At 36.8% G+C, this 26867-nt stretch overlaps 1 protein-coding gene across 1 annotated transcript; it reads left to right on the top strand.

Annotated features, from left to right (window-relative positions):
- Positions 1–327: 327 nt before the first annotated feature.
- Positions 328–26863, top strand: LOC134164035 (mucin-5AC-like; the record flags this gene model as incomplete). Its single annotated transcript, XM_062619394.1, has 31 exons — positions 328–442; positions 2223–2294; positions 3922–3993; positions 4977–5238; positions 6257–6371; positions 6947–7037; positions 7431–7543; positions 8039–8255; positions 8620–8745; positions 9791–9908; positions 10949–11087; positions 12721–12831; positions 13256–13325; positions 14048–14185; positions 14270–14434; positions 15192–15286; positions 16235–16361; positions 16921–17176; positions 17790–17839; positions 18470–18570; positions 18698–18849; positions 19380–19518; positions 19620–19733; positions 20056–20235; positions 20730–20969; positions 21496–21652; positions 22239–22367; positions 22711–22852; positions 24064–24107; positions 24207–24413; positions 25617–26863. Coding segments are annotated over exons 1-31 (5262 nt in total), but the record flags the coding sequence as incomplete, so codon positions are not given.
- Between the last annotated feature and the right edge of the window lie 4 nt (positions 26864–26867).

The following is a 26867-nucleotide window of genomic DNA, read 5'->3' as shown; positions in this document are numbered from 1 at the left end:
TACCGTAAGTTCATGCTCAAAAGTCACTTAAAAATCCCTTCAATTTTATTTATCCCATAATATATAAGAGTTTGGGAAGACTAAGTCTGAGCAAAAATTCTTCCTGCTCACTTCTTGACACTTCATCAAAAAGACCTGCAAAAGAAGACTCCTCCTAGAGTGCAAATATTGAGGGAATGTCAGAGCATCCTCTATTTACCCCTGCACCTGCAAAGGAAAACTAAAATGTCTGAAGCCCCACCTTTTAAGAACCTTGTGAAACAATCTGGGAACTGAGCCAAAACCTACTCTCGCTATATAAGGCTCGGGAACAGACAGGTAATTCCTCAGAGGCAGGTTGTTTGGTAGTTTCTACCGGACTTCCAGAAGATGGGTACAGGTGGTGGGACACGAATACCGGTATGGATATCAATAGTAGCACTTGCCTTCATACAGATAAAAGGTAGGAAGATTCACTTGCTTGGCATTTTTACTGTTTTAAAGAATTTATAACCTGCTTTGGAGTTTGAAACATTTTTTTCTGGGCTTTGTGAAGCTAATGAACCTGTTAGCTTTATGCAAGGTTTTCTTTTCTATAACAAATACTTTCTGTCCTAAAGAGGAAAATAACTGTCTTGAAAGCTTATATTGTAGTCAATGTTCTCATCCTATTTTCTCCAGTTCAAATTATTAATAGCTCCACTCAGTTCAGTGTAACTCACTCAGAACTTAAACTCCCACCAAAATTCATCAAGATTTGCATTTAGCTTTTGATGTTCACTTCAAGGTGGTACAGCATTTCTAAATGCACAAACCAAAAGGTGCAAAAACAGTTCTAGGAGGCAAGAAATCCATGGAGTCTGTCTGCATGCATTATTATAAATTTTGTTTGTTTATTAGCTGATGATACAGTATCAAAAAAAAAAAGAGTGATTTTGCTTGAAAAGCACTGGATTCAGAACAGATTTTAAAAGTTCATTTATTTGTACACATGAGGTTGCATAAAAGCTTAGAGCATAGGGTTGGTTTTTGATTGGGTGAAAACAAATGGAGTTGCCTTAAATATTCTAAGAGGGCATTAATACTCACAGATGAGTGGAAATCTTTTTACATATATTTCACCTGTTAGTTTCCCTTAAAGTTTAAGGCAAGAGTGTTAGGTTTTAGTGCATTTTGATATCAGACACAGATCCTATTGTATTATTTTACGTTTTTCCTACTTTCAGGTAGTTCCACACTAACTTATGTCAAAAAGTGGTAGTGTGAAAGAATAGCCCATCAAAAGACTAGCTGTAGCATTACAACACCATGCAATGGAAATGGGTATCTGAAAAGAATGTGGCATGAGGCAGTGTTGGTACCATACAGTGTGTGGAGAGAGAAGCAAAAAGTTCTCTGAGGCTAGGCAGTGGACAAGAGAAACCCACCACTGAATAGTTCATAGCTTAAGAACGGGCACAATGTGTCCTTCCAACACCAGCTGCAGACCCACAGGTGGTGCAAAAAGGAAGGGACTTAAGGAGCTCTCTGCAGGTCTGATTTCAGCATTAGCTCCTCTAGCGGTGCTCCCCACGGACTGCCCTTGTAGGATGCAGCAGAGGGTGAACCTGCCTTGTTGGTTTTCTCCAGCCAGCACTGCCTCCCCTGCATCACCCTCCGATGAACTAAGCAGTGCATTAAAAGCCCCTCTGGCCCCTGCAGATTTTGTATGTATTCCTATTCTGATAGGAATACACATATTTTTCATTCCATCCCAGTGAAATGAAAATCAAAAGTCACAAATGTATCTACTGGAAAGATCTACTTTTTTTCTGTGTGGTTTTTACATTAATTTTCCTACTGCTGCTTATTGCAAAAAGTGCCTGAAAGTGTAAAATACAGAGTAACTTTGGCTTTCAGTAAGAGAGGACAGAGATCAGTCCTGTAACTCTAAAATGAATGCTTTCTGTACAAAAGATACCTATTTTTAAAGCCGTCTGGCTAGACTAAGGGGTTTACCGATTCTTAAAGCACACAGTGATCATAAAAAATAAGAAAATGAAGCCCTTTTTCTGAAAAGCTTAGGAGGCATCCAGGGGCATTGTGACAGGTCCTAATGCAAATCTGACTTCCTGTACATTAAGATAACTTTGACAATTTTTGAGATACTGACTGTTACATGTTTAAACAGATGTAATTGAGAAATGATGAGGGAACTCAAGAAAATTGTACACTAACATTTTCCTCCTACACTCTTGATGTAGTTCAAGCCCAGGATGATGAGCAACAAACAAAATCAAACTATGCTTCTCCATTGATCCTGCAGCGACAAAAAAGTAAGTACTTTCATGCTGATCTACTTCTAAAATTTTGTCTCAAATGAAATTGAGAAATAGTAAGATTACTAGAATCTTCTTATTCCTAGCTAGAACATACTTTCCCTTTTTCCCCCTGCCCCAACCCCCTCCAATAAAAAAAGGAGGGGGGAGAGGAATTCTCTGCACAACATACCCAATTCCATAACCAATCTCTGACTGCTCTAAACTGGAGAACTTCCTCTGAGATACGGCCCAGTGGATCTAGGCTACTGATATGATACAGCTATCTAATCTTTAACTTAATGAAAAGTACATACCTTATATCTAAAAGTGTATTTTCAGAAAAGGTGTGTGCATACATACATATCACCAACGTACTTAGATAGTAGGTAAAAAAGATACATTTTTTTTTTATGCTCTGTCAACATGATTGCATTACTCACGAGAGAATAAGAAAACTGCAACTACCATAAGCATTAGAATAATTCAGCACTACAGAGTCATGCATGACACATAACTGTACAGAGCAAACACCATAACCATAAACAGCAAAATAAGGGTGGAAGTATACAATGCTAACTGGTGTATTAACGGTGGCAGACTGAAACAATTCATGATTAAGACTGCTCTGCAATCTGTAATTTGTGAGGTCACTAGCTGGTAATTAAAATAGTGATAAAACCAAATTGGAAGTGTACCAAAAATTATTTAATAGTAAGTATATTTAATTATTGGAACAGATTGTCAAGGAAGGTAATACTTGCTCTGCCCCTTAAAATCCTTACATCAAGATTAAATGAGATTGTCTTTCTAAAGCATGTATTTGTCTTAGTTTTACTTTTTGTTCTAAATACAGAAGCCAATAACTGATGTTGCACAATCTACAGTTTGGAAGTCATCAAATTCTATGATTTTGATATTTTCACGGGAGAATCTGCATCAATTCCTCAGACTCTCATGTTAAGAAAATCACATTGCAGGTTCTCTAAGTATTTTATCCCTTTCATTGCTGGATCCAGAGAGATAACATTGGATTTGGACACAGAAAATTTAGGGTTGGATCCTACCAATAGAAGTCTTTGCATGAAAAACACATGATCAAAGTTTCTCAGAATTTAAACTGTTTAAAAAAAAAAAAAAAGCTGCTTAGAGCTGGTTATGCAAACATACATGTCTCAGCACAAGAAAGATAAAAGCTTCATAAAATACCAGCTCCTATTTCTCATCCTCAGCTTCTAATATTCTTAAGTAACTTTCTGCTCCTATGTGTACTGAGAAGCAAAGGTTCAGACATAGACATTAGCTCCACTTTTTCTGCATTGCTGAACACTGTGCTTTAAGGATCACATTTTTGCTTTTCAGTTCAAAACTTCAGGGCCAGAACATCAGATGTGAGTCTTGGACAAATGATGGAAGAAAGTACTACAGCCAAAGAGCATTGTCTTTAGCATGTAGCTGTTAGTGAAATATACAGAAAGCCAGAACACAAAGCACTATGTAAAAACCATCATTAAAGCTTTGTGGAAACTTACCCCTATAGTGTAGCTAGTACTAGGAAATGTTAGTCATTAAAGACACTAGGTAATATCTATTAATTTTTTAGTATTTCTATTAAGATTAAACTTAACAATTTTTTCTCCCTTAGATTTTCCACCAGCTTCAAAATCCCAAGAAGTGACAATCATTCCACCATTTCAAAACACACTGAGATTAAAGGGTAAGTTAAACAATCTGTCATGGTTCAGATATTCACACAGTGATCATGGAGTGAATGAAGAGATTAATAAATCATGTAATATCCTTCAGCATAATAGAACAGCATAATAGCAGAAGATCCTTCAGCGTAATAGAATAAATAATGAACACGCAAATTAGTCATTTTATCAGGTAACAAGGATAATCTAAATGTGACCCTAGTACCCAGGCCTACATTTTGTTAATATGATGCAGCTGTTAAAAAATTACATATAACTAAATATAATACTTGGATAAATCACACACCATACTTCCATTAAAGAGAGGGAACTATTAAAGTGTTCAAAAGACTGGTGAGACACCTAATTCAAGGTATAGTGTACAATTCTGACTAGCCATGTTGAAGCAGAGTGAGTTCAAATCTGGAAGGATGCAGAGGGGGACTGTGAGGATAATCAGGAAGATAGGAGATCCTGCTTGTAAGGAAATAAGTACTGAAAAGAGTTAAGTGACTCCTATAATGAGTGGTGGGAGGAGCAGTGAGGTTAAGAGCAGAACAAGCAGGCATACATGAGACAGGAATATGTTTTAGAAGATGCTGGCAAAAGTCTTCCAGCCATTTAAAGGGTGTGGCTATGAGTGGCCTTCCCTAGTAGGAGTACCATATAGTTTTAAAGTAACTTTAAACTGGTTTTATGGTGAAACTTTAGAACTTCATATATTTAGGAAAGGATTTATAGAATATTGCTGTCAGCAGAACCAGAGCACTGGGCACAGTGACCCAAGAGGTCTCTTCTGATCTTAGGCCCTATACTGAACTGAATAAATAACAGATTGATATACAGTAAATAACAGATTGATATACAAAGAGTTCAACAAGAAGGAAAATAAAAGATAGGCTTTTGAACAGAGGCTAGTGGAAGAAACAGGAGGGGAAAAGCAACTAAAGGGAGGGTTTCTGCAGCAAATTACAGAAAATTCTTACTGTTTATTTTGAATCCACAGCTGGCAACCCTTCTCACAATGGCCGTGTGTGCAGCACATGGGGTAACTTCCACTTCAAGACCTTTGATGGGGACATCTTTTACTTCCCTGGGGTCTGCAATTACATCTTTGCATCCAACTGCAAATCTCCCTATGAGGACTTCAACATCCAGATTAGACGTACAACAGTGGAAAATGCTACCATGATCACTCATGTCCTCATGAAGCTGGAAGGAGCAGTGATTGAACTGACCCGCAGCTCTGTCCTTCTTGATGGCAAACCGTATGTTCATAACTTGAAACTGCCATTACTGTTCTTGCTCCCAGTGGGCTCTTTGAGCAAGCACCCCTTTCCCTCCTCTGATCTCACATTTTTCCCAAGCAGCTGGAGGGCTCAGGTCTTCCCTGAATTATCAACAAAAAAAAAAGAGTGCCTGACTAAGCTAATTGCTACTTCTGAAGATTATCCCTGTGTCCAGTTTGTTCAGATGAGCTATATCCCTGACGCTGCCCCACTGTTACAATAATGTATGTTTACAATTGAGTCTATAAATTGGATTCAGTCAAAGTGTTAGGTTTTTACACTCTTTAGTTTCTACTTTACATTATTTCTACCAGAACAGGATCCTTGAGAGGAATTTTTGATGGCTTTCATCCTTGCACTGAACAATAGGCAGTTAAATAGTAACTGCAGCTTGTACCTGCGCTCATTTAAAATGAGCCTCTCTGGAAATTTGCTATGTAACAACGGTAGCACTGACTTTGGCACAAGGTGTGAAACTTGCCCAAGAGGCTGGGTCAATATTTGGGCAGATATCCCACAGTGAGTTGTGTATGATAGCAGCTATGTACAGTGAGCTAGTCTAAAGGTTATCTTGGTACACCTTTGAATGGCACTCATGTCACAGAAAGCCTAAAGAGTCTATCCCTTTATTATCACCGGCTTTAAGGAGTAAATAGCAATACCATGAATCACACTGCCTGCAAAACAGAACCTCCCTGCAGTTTTCTGAACAATACACCTAAAGACATATGCCAACATTTTACCTAGCCAAACACCATTAACAGAGATAACCAAAGGAGCAAGAAAAGCAAGACTGATCAGTTTGCACAATGAGAAGCAATTGTATAGGAAACAGACAAAACACTACTCACTTGGGTTGTCTGTATTCAGTTATTGTTCTAATTTCCTCACTTATGCATGTCAAAGCTTCTCAAAGAGAATGACAAAGGATATCAGTGTGGATATTCAATGGATATTCTGGCCCTACCTCAGCTGAATTACAGTGATCTTTCCCCAGGGTTCAGATGCCCTACAGCCATATGGGAGTCTTGATAGAGAGAAGTAATAACTATTTGAAAGTTTCTGCCAAGATAGGACTGACCTTCCTTTGGAATGAAGAGGATGCCCTTCTGGTAAGAGAACATCCAAAATTTGGCAGAAGGCCTGTATTTTGAAAATAGGCTATTTACATCTTTGCAGTCTTAATCAGCCAGGCAGGCAGTTACTTTGGGATTTGTGTCTATTTTTAGTGTATTGCTCTGTCTTCCAGTCTTCTCCCAGTTACCCCCTTTTTTTTTTTTGTCCCACCAAGCTCAACTCATGCCTAGTGACATGGCTTAGTGGTAGACTTGGCAGTCCCGGGGTAATGGTTGGACTTGATTGTAAATGTCTTTTCCAACCTAGCTGATTCTGTGAATAGACCTCCAATGGTAACATTTCCACATCACAGTGAAGTACTCCCGATCGCAGACCTGGCAACTTTCTGATGTTTACAGCCCCAGGGCTAGGATAAGACCAAGCTTTTCTTGGCTGCCACTGACCTCTCCAGTGGTGCCTACCTTGTTACAACACAACAATCACACAACACAGTCTGCACAGAATACATATGCCAACTTTTGAGTACATAAGCAATATTGATGTAGGCTGTGTTCCTAAAAATCAAGACTGACATTGCTATGAACTTAAGCTCTTTCCTCATTTCTTTCAGGTGGAACTAGATAAGAAATATGCCAATCAAACTTGTGGACTCTGTGGGGACTTCAATGGAATTCCAGTCAGCAATGAATTTATTTCAGAGGGTAAGTAATAAAAAGCATTATTAAGTATTGGTGTTCTGGTTTTCTTTCTTTCAACAGTATACTGTAACATAGTTGTGGATCGTACTGATGGCAAAATTAGTGATACTTCTTTGTGTACTTCAATGATGTCAGGACTTTGAGACGTATTAGATCGCTTCCATCACTTAAATCTTGTAACACCTGCCACATGCAACTTTCTATGTGTTTTCAGTAGTTAAGATCCAGTTCCTTGTATAACTTATTCACCCCCTTTTGCCTTTTCATGTTATAGTGATATTACTTGGTAATCATCGTTCATGTCACAGCTGGTAGTGTCACAAATGAAAATATCTACATGCAAAAGCTAGTAAAAAAAAGGAAATATTATTCTAATATTTGGACTGCTTTTTACAGAGACAAGGCTGACTCCCATACAGTTTGGGAATAGACAGAAGATTGATGGACCCATAGAACAGTGTGCTGATCCTGTTCCTTCTGCTGTTCTAATGAACTGCTCAGCTGAATTTGTAAGAACCCCTCTCTCAAAATTCATTTTCTCAGTATAAAATACATTCTCTCTGTCTTTGGAGAAAATTTGTAGGAAATGGAAAAAAATATAACATGAAAATGACTCAACAGCAGGTCCAGAGGGAAATTTTTTCTAAATTTAATTTTTTATTCTTTGCTAAAATGAGTTCTAAAAAGTTTCATTACCCTTTAGAGAAGACTGGATGTTTTCATGAAAGAGAAATTCATTGAGGATCTCTTAATATAAAGAAACTGTATAATGCTTGGGAAACCATCTGAGCTGAAAGTAATTCAAGATACGGGAAGATACAGGAGTTAATCAAAGGAGTTCTACATGTACTTGCCCTATTATTAGACTTCTCCCTAAACATCTGCCTACAGCTACTGTTGGACAGGTTTTGGACCAGATGAACATTTGTTTTTTTTCTGCTACATGCCTTAACAATTAGTTTCTTATTTTCTAAACACTTGTTTTACTTTATTTACCCTCCTAGGCTTCTATCTGTGAGACAGTATTAACCAGTACAGCATTTACAAGCTGTAATGCACTTGTGAACATTCAGGACTACATTGAAACTTGCATACAAGACTTATGCCACTGTGATAGCTCTATGGCTGACTTCTGCATGTGCAACACCTTTGCTGAATACTCCCGGCAATGTGCTCATGCAGGTGGACAGCCTCTGAACTGGAGAACCTCAGAACTATGTCGTAAGTATCTTGGAAAGGGACTTTCACCTGTGCTTACTACCCATACCTAGTAACCTTCAAAGATGTGTTGGTTTTGTTTGTTTGGATTGGTTTTGTGGTTTTTTTTTCACAAAGAAGCCATTTAAAAATGCATGCGATTTTCATTAAATCAGCTTTAATCTGAAGACTTCAGAAATAGGGAAGTTTAGAGGATTTTGCATTATTAATGGTTTTCAATATATATCAGAAAGTCTGAAATGTTGCTGCCTCCACTTGGATCAGGATTCCCCTTTATATCTTGACAGAAAACAACCCAAATTACAAATACTGTTTTCTCAACATTTCAAAGGAAAAGTTGGCACTATAATACTCTCTCTACTTTCAGCCAAATCATGTCCTTTCAACATGCAATACCAGGAGTGTGGGTCCCCCTGCTCTGATACATGTAGCAACCCGGAACGATCTGCACTTTGTGAAGATCACTGTACAGATGGCTGCGTCTGTCCTCCAGGCAAGCTTATTTCCTGCCCTTTTCTCATAACCAGAACCACCGTAACACCTGTACACATTTAACGACTTTCCTCCTCTGTCATTCTCATCACATCACCATTGTTACTATCATCAAACTAATGACTACATTTCTTCTTGATACACAAGCGCCATTTCTATTCAGATTACTCAAACTACCCTTTTAAATGATAAACATGCCTGAGACATGTACATAATGACTGAACTGAGAATAAGATACTTGATCTCTAACAATAAGGGTATGTCTTCTATTCTCAGCACCCCCATTCAGTTCAGAGAAAGTACATAATATGTAACCATATTATGAGTGATAACTCCTGGTATTAAAAAAGCTGTGTCTGGTTTCCCAAATTACCATACACTTTCTGTCCACTGCTGCATGTCTAAACAAGGAGCTGAGAGAGCACTAGGCAGTGTGTAAAATCTGGCATCTCAAATTGTTACGCAAGAGAACTGAGTAGAAGTACAAGACAAACAACACAAATGTGTTCTCTTTGTGACATTTACTTCTGGGACTGAGAATTGTTGCTGTCGTGATTGACTCCATGGTAGGATCTTCACCCCTTGCAGCTCTTCTGCCCATCTTTCATAATGTCTTGCAGAATCCACCATCACCTTTTTTGTATAATTTCATTGACTTCTCTTAGATAATCCTCTGCCTTTGCTTATAGAACTATTTACTGTAGAAATAGAATATGTACTGTTACATATGTCCCTGGGCAATCTCACAAATGGTTTATATATTCCACCTCATTATCTAGCAATTTTAATCCTAATTCCATTCTAATGAAGCCCATAACAGAAAAGTATTTCCCTACAGATCTCTTTTGATCACTCTAAGATTGAAGTTAAGCTTCAATGGAATATAGCCCTTCAATCCCTACATAGTTTGCATCCTATTATTTTAAAGTATTTTCTATTAATTTTTCTGTGCAATACAGAAGATATTTAATGTATGCTTTCAGGCATACAGACAGATACAGGCTCTGAAATGCACAGAATGCGTAATAGACCATTTCTTTCCCTAGGAATGGTATTTGATGATATTAATGGTGCTGGCTGCATTCCCCGTAAAGAATGTCATTGTACCTATGAAGGTGAATCTTATGCTCCTGGTGCCTCCTTCTCATCTAAATGCAGATCATGGTAACAATACTCCCTTTCTCATACTTCTTTTTTATAGATGCATTACCTGAACTTTTTGAAGACAGGGAAAAATTACTGATTTCCTTTTAAAAATAAATAAGGAATGACTTACCAGCTGAAGAAGTTCTTTACTGTGAGGGTGGTGAGGCACTGGAACAGTTTGCCCAAAGAAGTGGTAAATGCTCCATCCCTGGTAGTGTTCAAGGCCAGGCTGGATGGAGCCTTGAGCAACATGGTCTACTGTGAGGCATCCCTGCTCATGGCAGGGGGCTTGGAATTAGATGATCCTAAGGTCCTTTCCAACCCTAGCTGTTCTAAGATTCTATGACTACACATTTTTAGAGGATATTTACATCTCTCTTTTCTCCAACACTTGGAAGCAAATATTTGAGTTTAGATACAAGCACTCCAATTTCAAGACCAATCAATTAAAAGAAACAATCAAATTCAAATATTGGAGGTGTTTTAAAATGTGCATTATTGTGTTACATCCTTTGTAGCACTAAAGTGTAATGCTAGGGTCCTCATAGAAATACTATGGAAGCTGTGACATTTAGTGATATATTGCATTAGGCAGAGTGGGAGATCATATTTGAGAGGCATGTTTGACAGATACTGTTTTTTTCAATATCACTATAATTACTGAAGTTGCTCAAGTGTAGGTACATTTATTTATCTATCTACAAATACAAGCACCACAAACATGAATGTTATGTTTCAAGAAATACTTAACATGTCTAAAGCTTGAGCCATGCTAATGGAGATGACGGGCAATCTTTCATACACAGCAGAATGGATGCCAGGTTCACCAGGACTGAATTCTGCACAAAGACTGGAAATGAGAAGCAATATAAAAAAAAATCATCACTAATATAATTGTGCCTGCCCCATACTTATTCTGAGATTTCAAAGTAATGCTGTTTATTTCACAATATGATCAATTCTTCAAGACGAAAATTAAAGCATCAGTTGTCGTTATTATCTCTTATTTCACTTACACTTGCATTACACAAGGTTACCGAATGCCTTCTTCATTTCAGTACCTGTGCTGGAGGTGAATGGTCTTGTGTCACCCAGTCATGCCATGGAACTTGCAGTATTGAAGGAGGCTCCCATATCTCAACATTTGATGAAAAATATTATTCCTTCTTCGGAGACTGTAGTTATGTCCTAACCAAGGTAAAAATTAGTCACAATCCTTGCTACAGAAATATGCTAAAGGAAAATGTTTTTATTATATATATATTTTTTTTTTATTAAAACTGGCAATCACATCATTAAATAAACATATAGTAGTAGTTTTGTATTCTTTAATCATCATTTAAGAACTGCAGTGTTTTTAGGTTCCATGAAACAATCTCCATGCTTTCCACTGATTTTTTAATTAAATATTTCCTGTCTGGTATATAACTGCTTCTGAGTAATGCATTTATTATATCCATTGCTACTGTCCTTTTTGTCACAGTCAATATAGTTCAAAGGCTTATTTTATTAAAGGTATTTGTAATGGAATTATTATACAGAATTCATGTAAGAAGAGCTATTTTATTAAGATGATCAACCTTCCAAACAGTCTTTACAAGCAAACATAGAAGACCCTAGTGTTTAAAAGCAAAAAAGCTAGGAAGTCATACATGTATTCTAAAACCTGAATTAGGAATTGATAACTTACAAAAATACCAAAGATTTATTGGAGGTTTTAGTTTAGTAGGAACTGAATTCTGAATAGATATATCTAAAATAATGACTACAGGTTTGCATATTTCAGAACCCTAGGTATATTTGCCATTTATTTTTATTGGATGAGTGATGTAAACAATTTTCGTAAAGACTTCATATTAAATAAAATCTGTTCTCAGAAAGATCAAACTGAATGCTATCAAGAAAAAGAATTAAAAAAAATATCTAGAATGAGGTAATTTAGAAATAGATTAGACAAAAGCAGTGAAACTTTATGATGAGATTCAAAAGCACTGGGCTCGATCCACAATGGAAGCGTGGAACAGGCTTACACATTAAAGTCCCCTTTTGGCACCAACATGTAAAATTAGATTCTCAGAGGCTGTAGAGATACAGAAAAATCCTAAATTTGGACACAAAAGGTCAAGAAGCCCATAATTTTAACACTAGATTTCCAGATGGCTGTAATTCTGCATCTCAGCTGTTCTCAATTTAATCTTCATTACACCACAAAAGGGATAAAACATGTTCAGAATCACAGCCTTCTGCATGTTTCCCTGTTATGTCTTGGCCATTAGGCACATTTTGAATATAGCTTGCAGGTCACAGTCCTATGAAAATCAGACCTGTGAGAAAAAATTTGAATTTCTGCCCTTATTCGGTAGCTTAGTGAATAGTGATTTTAGTGTAATTTTTTCCTATGAGAAGATATTTAAATTCATATTTCCTAACTGTTAAAATAATGTCCAAATTACCAGGTTCTTTGATAATTTATTCGGTGCAGAAGGGACTGGAAACAAGTTCTTTCCTCCCCCAGGTAAACACCATAACCAATGGGCAAGAAAGGCAGCTTCCTTCTCTAGCATATTAAACTAGTATTACCTAAACATTAACAAGTTTTAATGTTCAGCTTAATATGTCCAACTTGCCTTTGAATGTCAGAAGTAATGGATAGTGATGTGGTGACTGTATACATATATGTAAGAACACATGAGTAGGAAGAAATGGAATATAAATAACAAAGTGAAGACTCACTTTACTAAGAATACTATTTAAGAGCGAACCTCCTTAACATAACAGTATTTTAATTTAACAAATCATTTTAACAATGTATTCTGTTATCTTCTTCTAGCTCTGTAATGGCAATGAATTCACTGTTCTGGGAGATATCTACAAGTGTGGCCTGACTGACACTGAGACATGCCTAAAGGGTGTAACTGTTAGCCTAAGTGGAGGACAAACTGTAAGTAGCAAATGTAGACACCTAACATTCTGCTGAGATGTTTTCAAAGCTTAATAGACAAGTAGTTTGCAAATTATACATAAGAGCACAGATAGGAAATCTGCACAGGTTTTTTATTTTTATCTCATTTGTACATTATTCAAAGAAAATTTAAGAACAAAGTAGATGCACTGGAACCCAAGATTCTAGTAGTTTTCTGTCATTTACTTATCTTTGGGCTTTTGATTAATTATTTGGACAGTCAATGGACCACAGTAATAAACATCAGAGAAATAGTATAGGAATCAGAACACCATCACAGTCTCCCCCACTGGCTTGTTGTTTTGTTTTTTGTTTTCCTTTATCCTGAACAACACTAGATAGATAGAAAATATTTTATCTTTCCTAAATATATTTGATAACCATTGCCTTTTCTTGTGGACAGAACATTGTGATCCAGCCTTCTGGCAGTGTATTTGTAAACATGATCTACACACAGCTGCCGTTCTCTGCAGGTAAGTTCCTATGGAAGACTTCTGTAGTGTTTCTTGGTTTTGATTTTAAAATATTATTACATCAGTTAAACTAAAGCAAATTTTCACCTTCGGTTACACTGCAGCAAACTCAAGGTACTCCAATAGTGCACAGTCTCTCGTTTTTTACAGTAATAGGGTTTCCTTACTCAACTCTTATAATTTTAGCAAAATTTTCAACTAATTTTAGCAATATCTGATAAAATAGAGATTCAATTCAAGTAAATAGTATCACTGCACACTTCCAGATCCAAGTACTGCCATTAGAGAGGAAGGAAAATGTTGATATGCAAAATAACTCCAATAGCTGAAGTTGTTTAGTTCCCTGTGTTCCCTCTGTCCCCTTATTTGGTGCACATTCACCATTGGAGAGTTCCTTCCATGTCAGTTCTCCTCAGACACTACTTCACCTGAACAGAAACCAAACCATGGTTGGAATCTTCTAAATAGTTACAAAAGTGTGTGTTCTTCCCCTTATTTTAAAACACCTAGCAGAAAGTGGAGGGTTTTAATACGTTTGTTGTTCAGGGTAAAGACAGCCTGGTTTTGTGCTGGACTTGAAATTCTGTATAGATAATTTTCCCCCCATTTCTTCAGATATTAGGATCCTATCAAACACAGCTATAGAATCTCTACATAATGAATAGTTATTTCAACTGTTCATCACATATGAAATGACAACTCTTATGTTCTTATGACCCTAGCAAATGTCACCATCTTTAGACCATCATCTTTCTTCATCATTCTGCAAACAACCTTTGGTCTTCAGCTACAGGTTCAGCTCGTGCCTCTCATGCAACTTTTTATAGACTTAGACCCATCACATAAAGGGCAGACCTGTGGTAAGTGATCTTATCGCAACAACTGCCTTCATCAGTATGCTTAATTCTGTAGGAGACTTTCACAACCCATCTGCTTCCTTTTAGGTCTCTGTGGTAACTTCAATGACATGCAGACAGATGATTTCAAAATCACCAGTGGTGTAATAGAAGGCACTTCAGCCGTCTTTGGCAATACTTGGAAAACACGGGCCAATTGTCCTGATGTCGAAAATACCTTTGAGGACCCATGTGCTGTCAGCATACAAAATGGTAAGCTCACTATAAAGAAACCTCCCTATTCTCTTCTAAGATGGAAAGAAGGAGCAAGCTGATCAACCACCAAGCACTTAGCCAAAATAACAGTGGACCATTAACATGTACACTATTTTCCTCAACTGACACTAGAAGTTTTCGATTAATAAATAATTAATAACTAGGATAATATTTTGGATCTTCAAAAATATTCCTTTGGATAAAGAAAGCAGGAGTTTTTGATAAGTTAAGAGAAACCAGAACCATACAGCATATCAGTGATCCATTCCTGGAAAGGACTGATTGTCATATAGGAAATAAAGCTGCATGTATCCCCAGTGAAGTTTGGGCTCAGCATGATTCTTCCACTGTTAAACTGAGAATCAGACTTACAGTTCAGAGCTTTGTACCTCTCAGACTCTGTTTCAGCTAACAAAATACATAATTTTTGAGAATTCACAAGCCACTCTCCTGTTTACTGAGATGAATTACCATATTTTTAATTCACAATGTGCACCTCTTTTGCAAAATTCAGCTATCCATGTCTTAGTTTATTCCATGACAACTACCATGAACTAAGAGCATTCAGTCTACAAAGAGTTCATATTTCTGTATAGAGGGAGTGAAAGTCTGTTTGTGTCTCAGCAAATGCAGAGCTGAATTCTATTGTAAAGTTAAGCTTCTGCAATTTGCCTGCAGGAAGTATAGTTACCCTGAGACAAGAGTTTGGACAATGAAGTGCAGCAGAAATTCTTACCATATTTTCAATTCACAGACCAGTATGCTCAGCACTGGTGTGGACTGCTCTCCGATACCATGGGACCTTTTGCTGAATGTCACTCAACAGTGAATCCAGAAGTTTACCAGAAGGTACTTGGCCTTTAACTTTTCCCCATTTAAAAGAAAAAGACTCAGATTCCTGATATTAACCCCTGAAAGAATGACTTGCCAATTCGGAGGAGATTCATTCATGATAATTCTTTTCAAGCCAAGGGTTTGTTTTTGTGTAAACATCATAATAATTCCTCCTTTGTAAAGGTATCTTTCCTTCCATTCCCAGGAGGATAAACTTAACAAGGGTATTCATGCTGCCCTTAAGGTACTAATCTAAATCCCTGATCTATGACCTTGAACTCCGTGGACTTCTTACCAGGTCAAAGGTTAAAAGCTGTCCCTCCTGAGATATAAGGAAAGCTTCATTCAGAGTCTTAACTAGGATATTGCTTAGTTGCTCCAAACTGCTCTAAGAAAGTTTTGCATATATCCAAGACAAGGCAAAAAATACATGCAAGAAGCAGCAAAAAGATTTAGATAAGATGTGAACAAAAATGTTCAAGGAATTCAAGGTGATGAAGCTCTGGAACGGTCTGGGAACTTTACAAAGTCTCCCTGTTATTAGTAATCTGCAAGGTTATATGTAAGAAACATCTTCTGGAATGACAATATTTTAGTGTCATTGCCTGGCACAGCAACACATTATATGACTTATTGTTTTCTTCATTCCTCTGAGGCAGAGAGCCCAAGCACCCAAGCCTAAGTCCCAACATTGGGAAATCTATCAACTGGAAAATTAAAAAAAAAAAAAGAAGAAAAAGAAAAAACTGTTTAAATTTGTGGACCTCTAGTTACTTTCTCCTTGCAAAGAATCTTTTTTTAAAGTTCTCAGTGAAATCTCCAAATGAAAAATAGGCATATGTTTACTTATGTATATGACTTACACTCACTTTTAACTCTAACAAACATGGCAGTATAATAAGTACAGAGGACCATGGTTTTGATATGACAATCTGATGATCCTATGTCATCCTCTGTCCCTAGAACTGCATGTTTGACACATGTAACTGTGAGAAGAGTGAGGACTGCATGTGTGCTGCCCTTTCCAGCTATGTGAGGGCCTGTGCTGCTAAAGGAGTTCTCCTCACCGGATGGAGGAGCAAAGCCTGCAGTAAGTTCTGCTTTCCTTTCCTCTTGAAAATGGTCATCCAGAAAGTCCCACAGAGCAGCTCTCAGGGATTCCCACAATAAATTATGTTAAACTGTGTTTTCACTATAGCATTTACTTTCAAGAATTTAAGGAAGAAGGGAATACGATAAAAGACAAGCAGTAAGCAACATAAAAAAGAGGCTTTGTTGCATTACTTGCTCAGAACCAGCAAAAGCAACATGGACCTCGATAGCCTTGCAATAGGCATAGGTAGGGTGTTTTTAATTTACTTTGACAAAAATATAAAAATAGCAATGAAATAAAAATGCAGTATGCATTAATATAATTGAGATTTTTCTTTTCTTGACCTGGACAAAATATTTGTATTCGTGACACATTTATAGGGGGAAATTCTGCTTTAGCGGAAAAAACAAAAAAATTTACGCTTCTGAGGATATCAGTAAAGCACATGTAGATACATTGCCGTGTTTATCATATATACTTTACCTAAAATATTGCATTTATACCTACACTGATTCTTAAATGAACAACAAATGTAACTCACTTTTTTACTCTCAAGCAAAATACACCACCTTGTGTCCGAAATCCTTGGAGTACACTTACAATGTTGATTCCTGTCAACCCACCTGCCGGTCTCTGAGTGAGCCTGATGTCACATGCAACATCAAGTTTATCCCAGTTGATGGCTGCACCTGCATAAATGGAACCTACATGGATGAAAGTGGCAAATGTGTGCCTACTTCTAGCTGTCCTTGTTACTACAAAGGAATGCCTCTGTCTACTGGAGAAGTTATTCACGACAATGGTGTTGTCTGGTAAGAGATTTTAAATAAAAGAATGAGATTGGATATAGGCAGTCATGAAACTATACATTACGCTATCTATTCAAATCAAATGCATTTCTGTCCCTAGAAGTTTCAATTAAAAAAATAAAATCACAGATCCTTAAAAACTGCTAGGGCTATTCATGTTTGGAAGACTGTACTTAAGACTGCTACAGGAAATCAACAAACCATGCTGTGGTGGGTTATTCCTGTCTCACAGCCAAACTCCTACCCAGTCAGTCACTCACTCACTCACTCCCCACCACACATTTCTTATCCATGGCTGTAAATGACTTGTTCCATGGTGAAAGATGCTTGAGAATCTCCCTACAGATTATTCCCATTATGAATGGAATCTAAACTATTCTGAAGGACAGCTCTTACCAAAGCAAATGGAAAGAGCAGGCCTGTCTTTCTATAGAATATACTCGTATTTTGGCCCTCTCTAATATAAAATATCTTTGAATAGTAGAAACTATTCTGATAAAGGACACATTTTCTCCGCTTTATCGCACAGTAATTTTTCATTTCAAATTCATTAGGAAACAAGTGGAAACTTAACAAGGAAAAGCAAAAATATATGCATTTTATTTTTTTTTAATAGCACTTGCACCTATGGAAAGCTGAGCTGTATTGGCGAGAAACCTGAACCAGGTAACATACGACTTAAGACTTCTTTTAATTCTCCCTTTCCACCTTCACCCTTTCTAGTTCTCTCTTTTTTGTCATAATGATGCAAACTGTACAAGTCTGAAGTCAATCAAGAAAATGAACTGTTGACTTCTATAATGTAGAGGATATTCCCAAAATACCTTTTAGATGCATGAAAAAAGTTTAACCCCTTGGGTACCCAGTGGAAAAGAATACTCAATCACCTTACTGAATGTGAAACCCATCCATATTTTAAATAAGATAAAGTAAAATAAAATAATAAATAAAACAAACTTCCCCCCCAAATACAAAGTAAACCAACATCTTTGTTTTCTTGTGTTTTTTGTTTTGTTTGGGGGTTTATTTTGGTTGGTACTTATTTACTTTTCTGAAAACAAGTGTTTCACAAACTAAGCATTGAATTCTATGAGTAGTTCAAGCATAAGCACAAAACCAGATAGGCGTGACTTCAAAACAATATTCAATTTCTCTTTTGGTCAAATGCGTTATTTTAAGATACATGTATCTCAAAGAAGTCCTTTTTACTTTTTTTTCTTCAGTCCGCATTAAAGAACTATGAAGATATAAATACATGGTTGATCTCACATTTCTCACGGTTTTTGTCTTTTTCAGTCTGCATACCTCCCATGGTCTATATTGACTGTGGAAATGCCACTGCAGATGTGGTAGGAGCAGGATGCCAGAAGAGCTGTCAGACATTAGATATGGAATGTGTAAGTATAGACTCTTTGTACGCGGTTAAAAGCATATTAAACTAGATTTCTTCTACAATCACCAGCTACAGTGAGACTCTTCTAACAGGATATGTTTCAAGTCATGTTTTCTATGTGGTCCTTACAGTACAAAACACACTGTGTCTCTGGCTGTGTATGTCCTCATAATCAAGTGTTAGATGGCAAAGGTGGCTGTATAGCTCCAGAGGACTGTCCGTGTGTTCACAATGGGAATTCCTACACTCCAGGCGAATCAATCAGAGTTGGCTGTAACAACTGGTAAGAGCACACTGAAAAATAATTATTTTAAGCATCTGAGAATAGTTTAAACTGTAGGTGAATTACAACATTTCACTCTAGCAGTATCAAAATCTGCTTGATATCAAGAAGGAATCCTGCATAAGATGATCCACTTGGTACCTAAAAAGCAAGCTCTGTTTTTCACAATGGCACACAGCACATAAGTTCCAAGTGGTCAGAAGAACAGTATGGTTTGGATGTTGTCATATTCATTCAAGTCAAGAAAGCTCTATTCCTCACAGGCAATCTTTACATTTCAATACATGCAACAATATTTATAGTATTTTCTAACCCAAATTATTCATGACATCACGAAGTAACACAGCTTTTGGATAAATTCCAAAGGCTCTTGAGCTGTGCTTCATTTCTGAGAATGAGCAAACCTTGTTTTTTCATTATGGGCTTAATGCATTTTAAAATGAGATTGATGTACTTGCAGGAATGTACGTAAAAGCAATATTTTATCTATGTCTGATTTTTACATTTGGAGTGCCTTCTGTCTTATGTAGCACATGTAGAAACAGAAAATGGCACTGCTCTGAGGAACCTTGCCTGGAAACCTGTTCTGTTTATGGAGATGGGCATTACACCACCTTTGATGGCAAACGCTTTGATTTTGAAGGAGACTGTGAATATGTTCTGGTCCAGGTAACAGAGTCCTTCCCAGATTTTTGCACTATCAAAGTACCTTGTGTTTTATGTACGACCATATAGCATAGTTAACACTGAATATAATTCTCCTGTTTCAGAACTATTGTGGTCAACAAGGTATGAATCAGGGAACATTCAGAGTCATCACTGAGAACATTCCATGTGGTACTACTGGAACCACCTGCTCCAAGTCCATTAAAGTTTTCCTGGGGGTAAGCATTTTCTTTAATAAGTTACAACAGGCCCAATGAGCCAGAAGGATAGAACAAAATGTTCCAGACAGACTGCATCATAGAAGTCTCCTTCAAGACAGTGAAAATGTTACTACACTTCCTTGCTCACTGCTAACAATTCTGATTTCTGCTAGAGACAGTAAAGGAGGGAATTCTATAGGACTGCTTAATGTGAGGTTGTTGAATAGAAGAATTTCGATGATAATAGAGTTATTATTTCAAGAACAGTTACTGGCAATATATAAACATATATAACCTAATAGGTGACTTTTTCATTGGGCTCTATCTTTTCCTGTTTTAGAACTATGAGCTGATACTCAGTGGTGGACACTCTGATGTTATCCAGAGGACACCTGGAGGAAAAATGCCATTCCAAATCCGTTCCATGGGCATCTACCTGGTGGTTGACACTACTGTTGGTCTGATACTCATGTGGGACAGAAAAACGAGTATATTCATCAAACTTAGTCCCAGCTTTGAGGTACATTTTAAAATCCAAAACCTGGATAAAATTATTTCTGGAACATATTCATGTTATCTCTTGAAGAAAAAAAAAATGGAAATTTTGGCTGTAACAGGAAGACTGAAAGAGCAGAAATTGCATATTACTGTCCCTGTAGTGTTGACTTAGATTGTGTACTACACATCTTCCTTAAATTACATTATTCAGCAATGGCATAACAGCAACTACAAAAGTAGCTTTCTTCATGTAAAGCCTTCACTGCAGAGGCATATTCAGGATTAGATTAAACTAATTACCTCAGTGCTAAGAACAAAACCCATAAGTCTGCTTCCGGTTCTTATCCTTCCTAACAAGAAGTTAGAAACATCTCTTCATGAAAGATATTTCAATAAAATGTCCAACAGTGCTACTGAAAGGGCCTAGATAAACTTAAGTAAGGTTCATCCTGAGGTCTGTTACTTGCAGATACTGTACCTTACTGATCTTTATAATTTTTGTTTATCCCCATGCAGGGACATGTCTGTGGACTTTGTGGAAACTATGATGGCAATGGAAATAATGACTTCACAACTCGCAGTCAGTCTGTGGTAGGAAATGTGCTGGAATTTGCCAACAGCTGGAAAGTGTCTTCTAGTTGCCCAAATGCCAATCGTACCAAGGACCCATGCACTGCAAACCCATACAGGAAAGCCTGGGCACAGAAGCAGTGCAGTATCATTACCAGTGAAGTGTTTGCAAAGTGTCACTCACAGGTATGACTAAAACTTCAGCCTAAAATACTCTTGAGCAAGAGTTTACAGTAATTTTTATGTGGGATAGCTGAGAAATACATTAAAATACATTCTATCATGCTTGACAACTTGTCTTGAATTAGTACACTAAAGAAATTGATACTTTTTTTTTTAATAGAAGGAACAATCACAGATAAATCTCAGAATATGTTTACTTTCAAATGGCATCATTTTCTAGTACCATAAATACCAGCCACCTGATATATATGACTGTGTGCTAGTTTCTAGTAATGTAACAGTATTATTTCTGCAAAGGTATCTTCAACATCAAATAGCTCTTTTCATTACGATGTATAGCATTACGAAGTAATAGCTTTATTCTATTTTCCTCTTAATTTTCCAAAACAGTCTCATGGTTTCTTCCTTTCCTATCTTTCTCACACATACAGAGTCATTAGTTTCAGATATTTTAGTCACCTTTTTTAGAGCAGTGAATGCCTTTCCAAAGAGGACAAGTGCATGAAAACTCAAATGTTTTCTCCAACAGGTTGAACCAAATGAATATTATGAAGCATGCGTAGATGATGCTTGTGCCTGTGATACTGGAGGAGACTGTGAATGTTTCTGTACAGCAGTAGCTGCCTATGCTCAAGCATGCAATGAGCTGGACATCTGCATTTCATGGAGAACCCCATCCATTTGTCGTGAGTTTCACCTCACTACTTTTTGAAGGGGTCTAGAGGGAAAGAAAACAGAGAAGTAAAAAGAAATACAAGTAGAATAAATAAAGAAAGAAGGATAAGATTTTATTTGTAAGAGGCACTGCTATATTCTAAAAAAGCAGCAAAAAAACTCCACAAAGGACATTTGGTAAATCACTGGAAGCTAATCTATTTTCTTAAAATGAAACCATTGATAGTAACTTCACCAGTGGTGTCACTAGTGTCTGATTTACTTGTCAATCATGATACACAACTGGTGAACTACAATACTCTACTACACTTCCACCTGTCTACATGAGGCTCAGCATAAATCACTATTAGTGCATACTAGCTAATATCAATGATTCAAACTATTGATTTTTCAGGATTAATGTGTAACTCTGTTCTATGCTTTGTAACTACTGGTGTCAAAAGGTGGTTGAAGTGTAACAATTGTATTAAATTAGAAGTAAGGCAAGATACTGTTCACCACCTATGTGATTACACTGATCACATGGGATTTTTACCCAGCAAAGCAGACTGTAGAACAAAAAGATCAAAGTTCTTCTGTCATTTCTCCTTCCTCTAGCTTTGTTCTGCGATTACTACAATCCACAAGGGGAATGTGAGTGGCACTACAAGCCATGTGGAGCCCCTTGTATGAAAACCTGCAATAACCCAAGTGGGAATTGCCTTCATGAGTTGAGAGGCCTTGAAGGTAAACATAATTATGCATATCTTGTCCTGCCTATAAGAGGCTAAAATGCAATCTGATTAATAAAATTACCTTAATCAGTATATGACATGTTTATATTAGAAATTATAAGAAGAGATATTATAATTAGTATCTAACTGCCTAATGGATCATGAACTTGTTTGGAGGAAAAAGAGGACAAAATACTCCAAAGCTTAATGTGCAATGAAAGGCATAGTAGTGACAAAGTCTAAAATTCCATTACCATACGGAATAATTTGGGAAAAGCATATATAAGTGAAGTACAGAGTTACTTCTACTTCTGAAAGGTCCAGTGTCAATGTAAGTCTCATTTCTTTTATTGCAGGCTGCTATCCACACTGTCCAGAGAATAAGCCATATTTTGATGAAGAAACCATGACCTGTGTTTCTAATTGTGGTTGTTATGAAAATGGAAAAAATTACAAACCAGGAATGCAGATGCCTTCAAAGCAGAATTGTCATTTATGGTAGGATTAGTGAAGATTTTAAACACTTAGTTGGAAGTTTAGGAACATAATACATCATGCACTTTTTTGTTTACCAACAGGAACTAGGTCAGTCATAGGCTGCTGAATAATGTCTAATTTTCTTTTGTTTAATTGATGACATGATGAAATATTTTACTATACAAAAATTAATTTACTAATTATTCTGTATTCTTATTAAACTACTTTAAAATTAGTATTATAATTATTAAATTAACTTCAACCAAATTCAAATAATAATAGTTATGTCAGCAGTCTGAACATTTCTATTAAAATATCCGTAAAATCATTATGTGAAATGATTTAGAAAGCAACTAACCTTCATTATTTTGAGCTTGTTTCTGTTATTGCACTGGTACTTACATGTTAGTAACAGTCAGCAAGTATTCCCACATATTCTGTCAGAATTGGTGACATGCTGGGACAAATGCTGCTAAGCCTTCTATCAAATAACACAAAGTTAGCAGAATCAGTTACCACCTGGTCTAAAGACACCTTTAAAATAGCTACACCTGAACACTGTAAGCAGTCCAGTCAGAATAACAAAGAGCTTAGCATGAAGCCAATCTGAGCTAACCCAAATTTCATGGCATGTTTTGCAGTTCATAGACAGCTTTGTCTGCATTGTCAATATCATTAACAGCACTAAGCCTAACCTGATAAATACATATCCATATTTAATTGTTTATCCAGTGGACATATGCCCATAGTCACTATAAATAGATATATCAGGATTTAGTTCTTAATAGATAAATTCCCCTGAAAACCAGAATGCATTCTTGCACCTTTTGGAAGTCATTGCAGAGACAACCTCAACATCCATGATAAAGATAACCTTTCTCAGATGATACATTTACTGCACTTTCCTTTCCAAAAAATAAGTATACCTATCAGGGAGATAAGAACATTTCAAATCACCCCTCCCCACATCTTCACCCACCCCTTGAAAGCACCAATAAGGATACTGCACTTTTAGTATGCTGCAAGAAGGAGTTGCCTTTCTTGCCAGAAAACTGAGTAATCCTACCTAACCTGAATTTGTACAGCAGAACTCAAAATCTAACTTAGAGAAGATACAGTCTTTCTACATATAAATAATGAATATCAAAGGATCAGTAAAAAAATTTGAAACAATACAATTATGTCATGAACCAAGATATTTACATTCATCACCTCCCTTTTCTCTTTTCCAGTGAATGCACAAATCATGGCAAAAAATGCAAGTATGATGAAGATGGTATGTTGACAAAGTTGATTTTATCTGAATAGGATGCATTTGAGGTACACCGCTCTGTGTTTCAGATACCAAGGAATAACACTGTCTTTTGATTCACAGAATGTGTCTGCGTTTATGAGGGACAGAACTACAACTATAAAGATGTGATCTACAATACTACAGATGGCACAGGAGGGTGTATTGTCGCAACCTGTGGTCCCAATGGAACACTTCAAAGGGCTGTCTATGAATGTCCAACCTCAACATCACCCACAACAGCAACAACATTTCACTTCAGCACTACGCCACCTGCCACCGCTTCCACAGGTACATCCTTTATAGCCCATAAGAATACATTCTATTAATAGTGAGTAAAATAAAGCTACAAAACCATGCTCACACTCACAACATAAATTAATTAGTACAACTTCAAAATAAGTAACATTAAGTCTCATTTGTTATTAGCATTTTGTTTCAGTCAGTATTTTGTAACCAAATTAATAGACGGAAATAAACTGAGAAAATAAAACCACTTCTGAAACAGCACAATGGAAACACTGCACACTGGCTTCATACTATAACTTTGCTTACCTTCATTGTGAACAATAAAAAGACATTACCTGTAATTGTAACTATTTCTATACCTGGAATAATTGTTACTGAATGAGTAAGCCATTATTTTTTCCATTAAATTATGGAATTATTACTTTCCGTAAAATTCCTGGTATGGTTAATGGCATTTATAATTACAGTACTAAGTGGATTGCTTGGATATTGGCATTGAGATACTGAAATTTTTGTATTTAGAATTCCTGTTCAGCATTTTTCAGGTTGGTAATCTCTAATTACTATGGCATATGTTGTTTAATTAAATAAGTATTCAGTATACAATTTAGAAGTTTTGAAAGCATTCAGAAACTATCAGCACTGCTGGAATTCATTAACCATTTTACAGCCACTTCACAATGAGAATTCACCTGCAAAAGCTTATGGACTGCTCTCCAAATCAATAAGCCATTAGACATCTGTTCCTTCAAATGGAGGAGCAAAGACAATGCAGCATATTGCATGAGGAGTCACCTTATTTGGAAGAAAAAAGTGCCTATTAATCTTGATGCATAGAATAAATGTTATTTTTTCTGCTGGACTTCAATGGGGCTTTGACATCCTAGAGAGCAAAAGAATCAATTACGCTGAATCAAAGGGAAAAGAAAAAAAAAAGATTTTTATTTTTTTCCCCAACTTAAATAAATTCTACATGGGAGTTATTTCAACATGATTTGTAAAAGATAATTAGCAATCTCTTAGGAAGTGACAGTTCCAAGCACATCAGTACATTAAATAGCTGGGTGATGGATGTTCTGTTCAACTTCATATAAAATTATAAGTACACTAACTTGATACGTTACAGGTTAACAATGCAAGCAAATCACCTGAAGAAAATTTTCAGCCTATTTCACATAATGAAAAAGAGAATATCTGCAGAATTTTATTTTAAGTTTTGAAATCTCTTCTTTATCTCTTTCACAGTGTCTCCAACTACATCAGTATGTGTTCATGAAGTCTGTGATTGGTCAGAATGGTATGATGGGAGTCTGCAAACCCCTGGCTATGATGGTGGAGATTTTGAAACATTTGATGATTTGAGAGCTAAAGGTTATGAAGTCTGTAAGACTCCACGGGCTGTTCAATGCAGAGCAGAGAAATTCCCCAATATACCACTGAAAGACCTTGGCCAAAAAGTAGAATGTAGTACAACAGCTGGGCTTATATGTTACAACAAAGATCAAATTTCAACAATGTGCGACAATTATGAAATCAGAATCTTATGCTGTCAATTTGTACCATGCTCTTCCACAACACATTTCAGCATGTCAACACCAATCACACCACCAGCTAAGAGCACAGAAACATCAAGTCCAACTGAAGAAACTACATCATTTTCAACCACTCTATCACCAGTTACTCTAACTTCTGAAAGTACAGCGTTTGCACCTTCAGCTACTAGAGAAACAACCACACTCACAAGTGAAATGACAACACCTGTCACCACTTCTCCTTCAGCAGCTATTTGTACTAAAGAAGAATGCTACTGGTCAAAGTGGTATGATGTAAGTTATCCAGGGTCTGGATATGAAGATGGAGATTTTGACACAATTCAGAACATTGAAAAAAAGGGTTACAAAGTCTGTGAAAACAGAAAGGATGTTGAATGCAGAGCAGTAAGGTTCCCTAATACACCATATCCCCTCCTGGAGCAACACATAACATGTAGCACAGAAGAAGGGTTGAAATGTTACAATAAAGACCAACTACCACCCATCTGCTATAATTACAAACTAAGATTTAAATGCTGCAAAAATACGACAGTACCATGCCAGCTAACTGCATCACCTCAAAGAACAACACAGACATCAGAAACTACTCCAGTATTCTCAACAACTCTAATTACATCATCCACAGAAATATCAACAACACCATATTTCCAAACCAAACATAAGGTAACAACAATATCAACAGCTCCACCAGAAACAGGATATATTCATACAAGAATTACATCACAAACAACAACACAATCCCAAAGAGAAACAGAAACAACAAAGGCATCAATCCCCATAAACTACTCCTCTACCACGCAGCCCACCTCTTCAGAAATCATATCGCAAACCTACGCCAGCACCACCAGCCCCACAGCGACGCCTACCATTTACTACCCCAGCGTGACCTCCCCCACCACCACGTCCACTACCGCCTGTGAGCCCGAGCTGTGCTCCTGGAGCG

The sequence above is a fragment of the Pezoporus occidentalis genome, unplaced genomic scaffold, assembly GCF_034315485.1.
Source record: "Pezoporus occidentalis ecotype Australia unplaced genomic scaffold, CSIRO_AGI_Poc_V1 ctg21, whole genome shotgun sequence".
Classification (NCBI taxonomy): Eukaryota; Metazoa; Chordata; class Aves; order Psittaciformes; family Psittacidae; genus Pezoporus; species Pezoporus occidentalis.
This window is presented reverse-complemented; position numbering and strand designations above follow the sequence as displayed.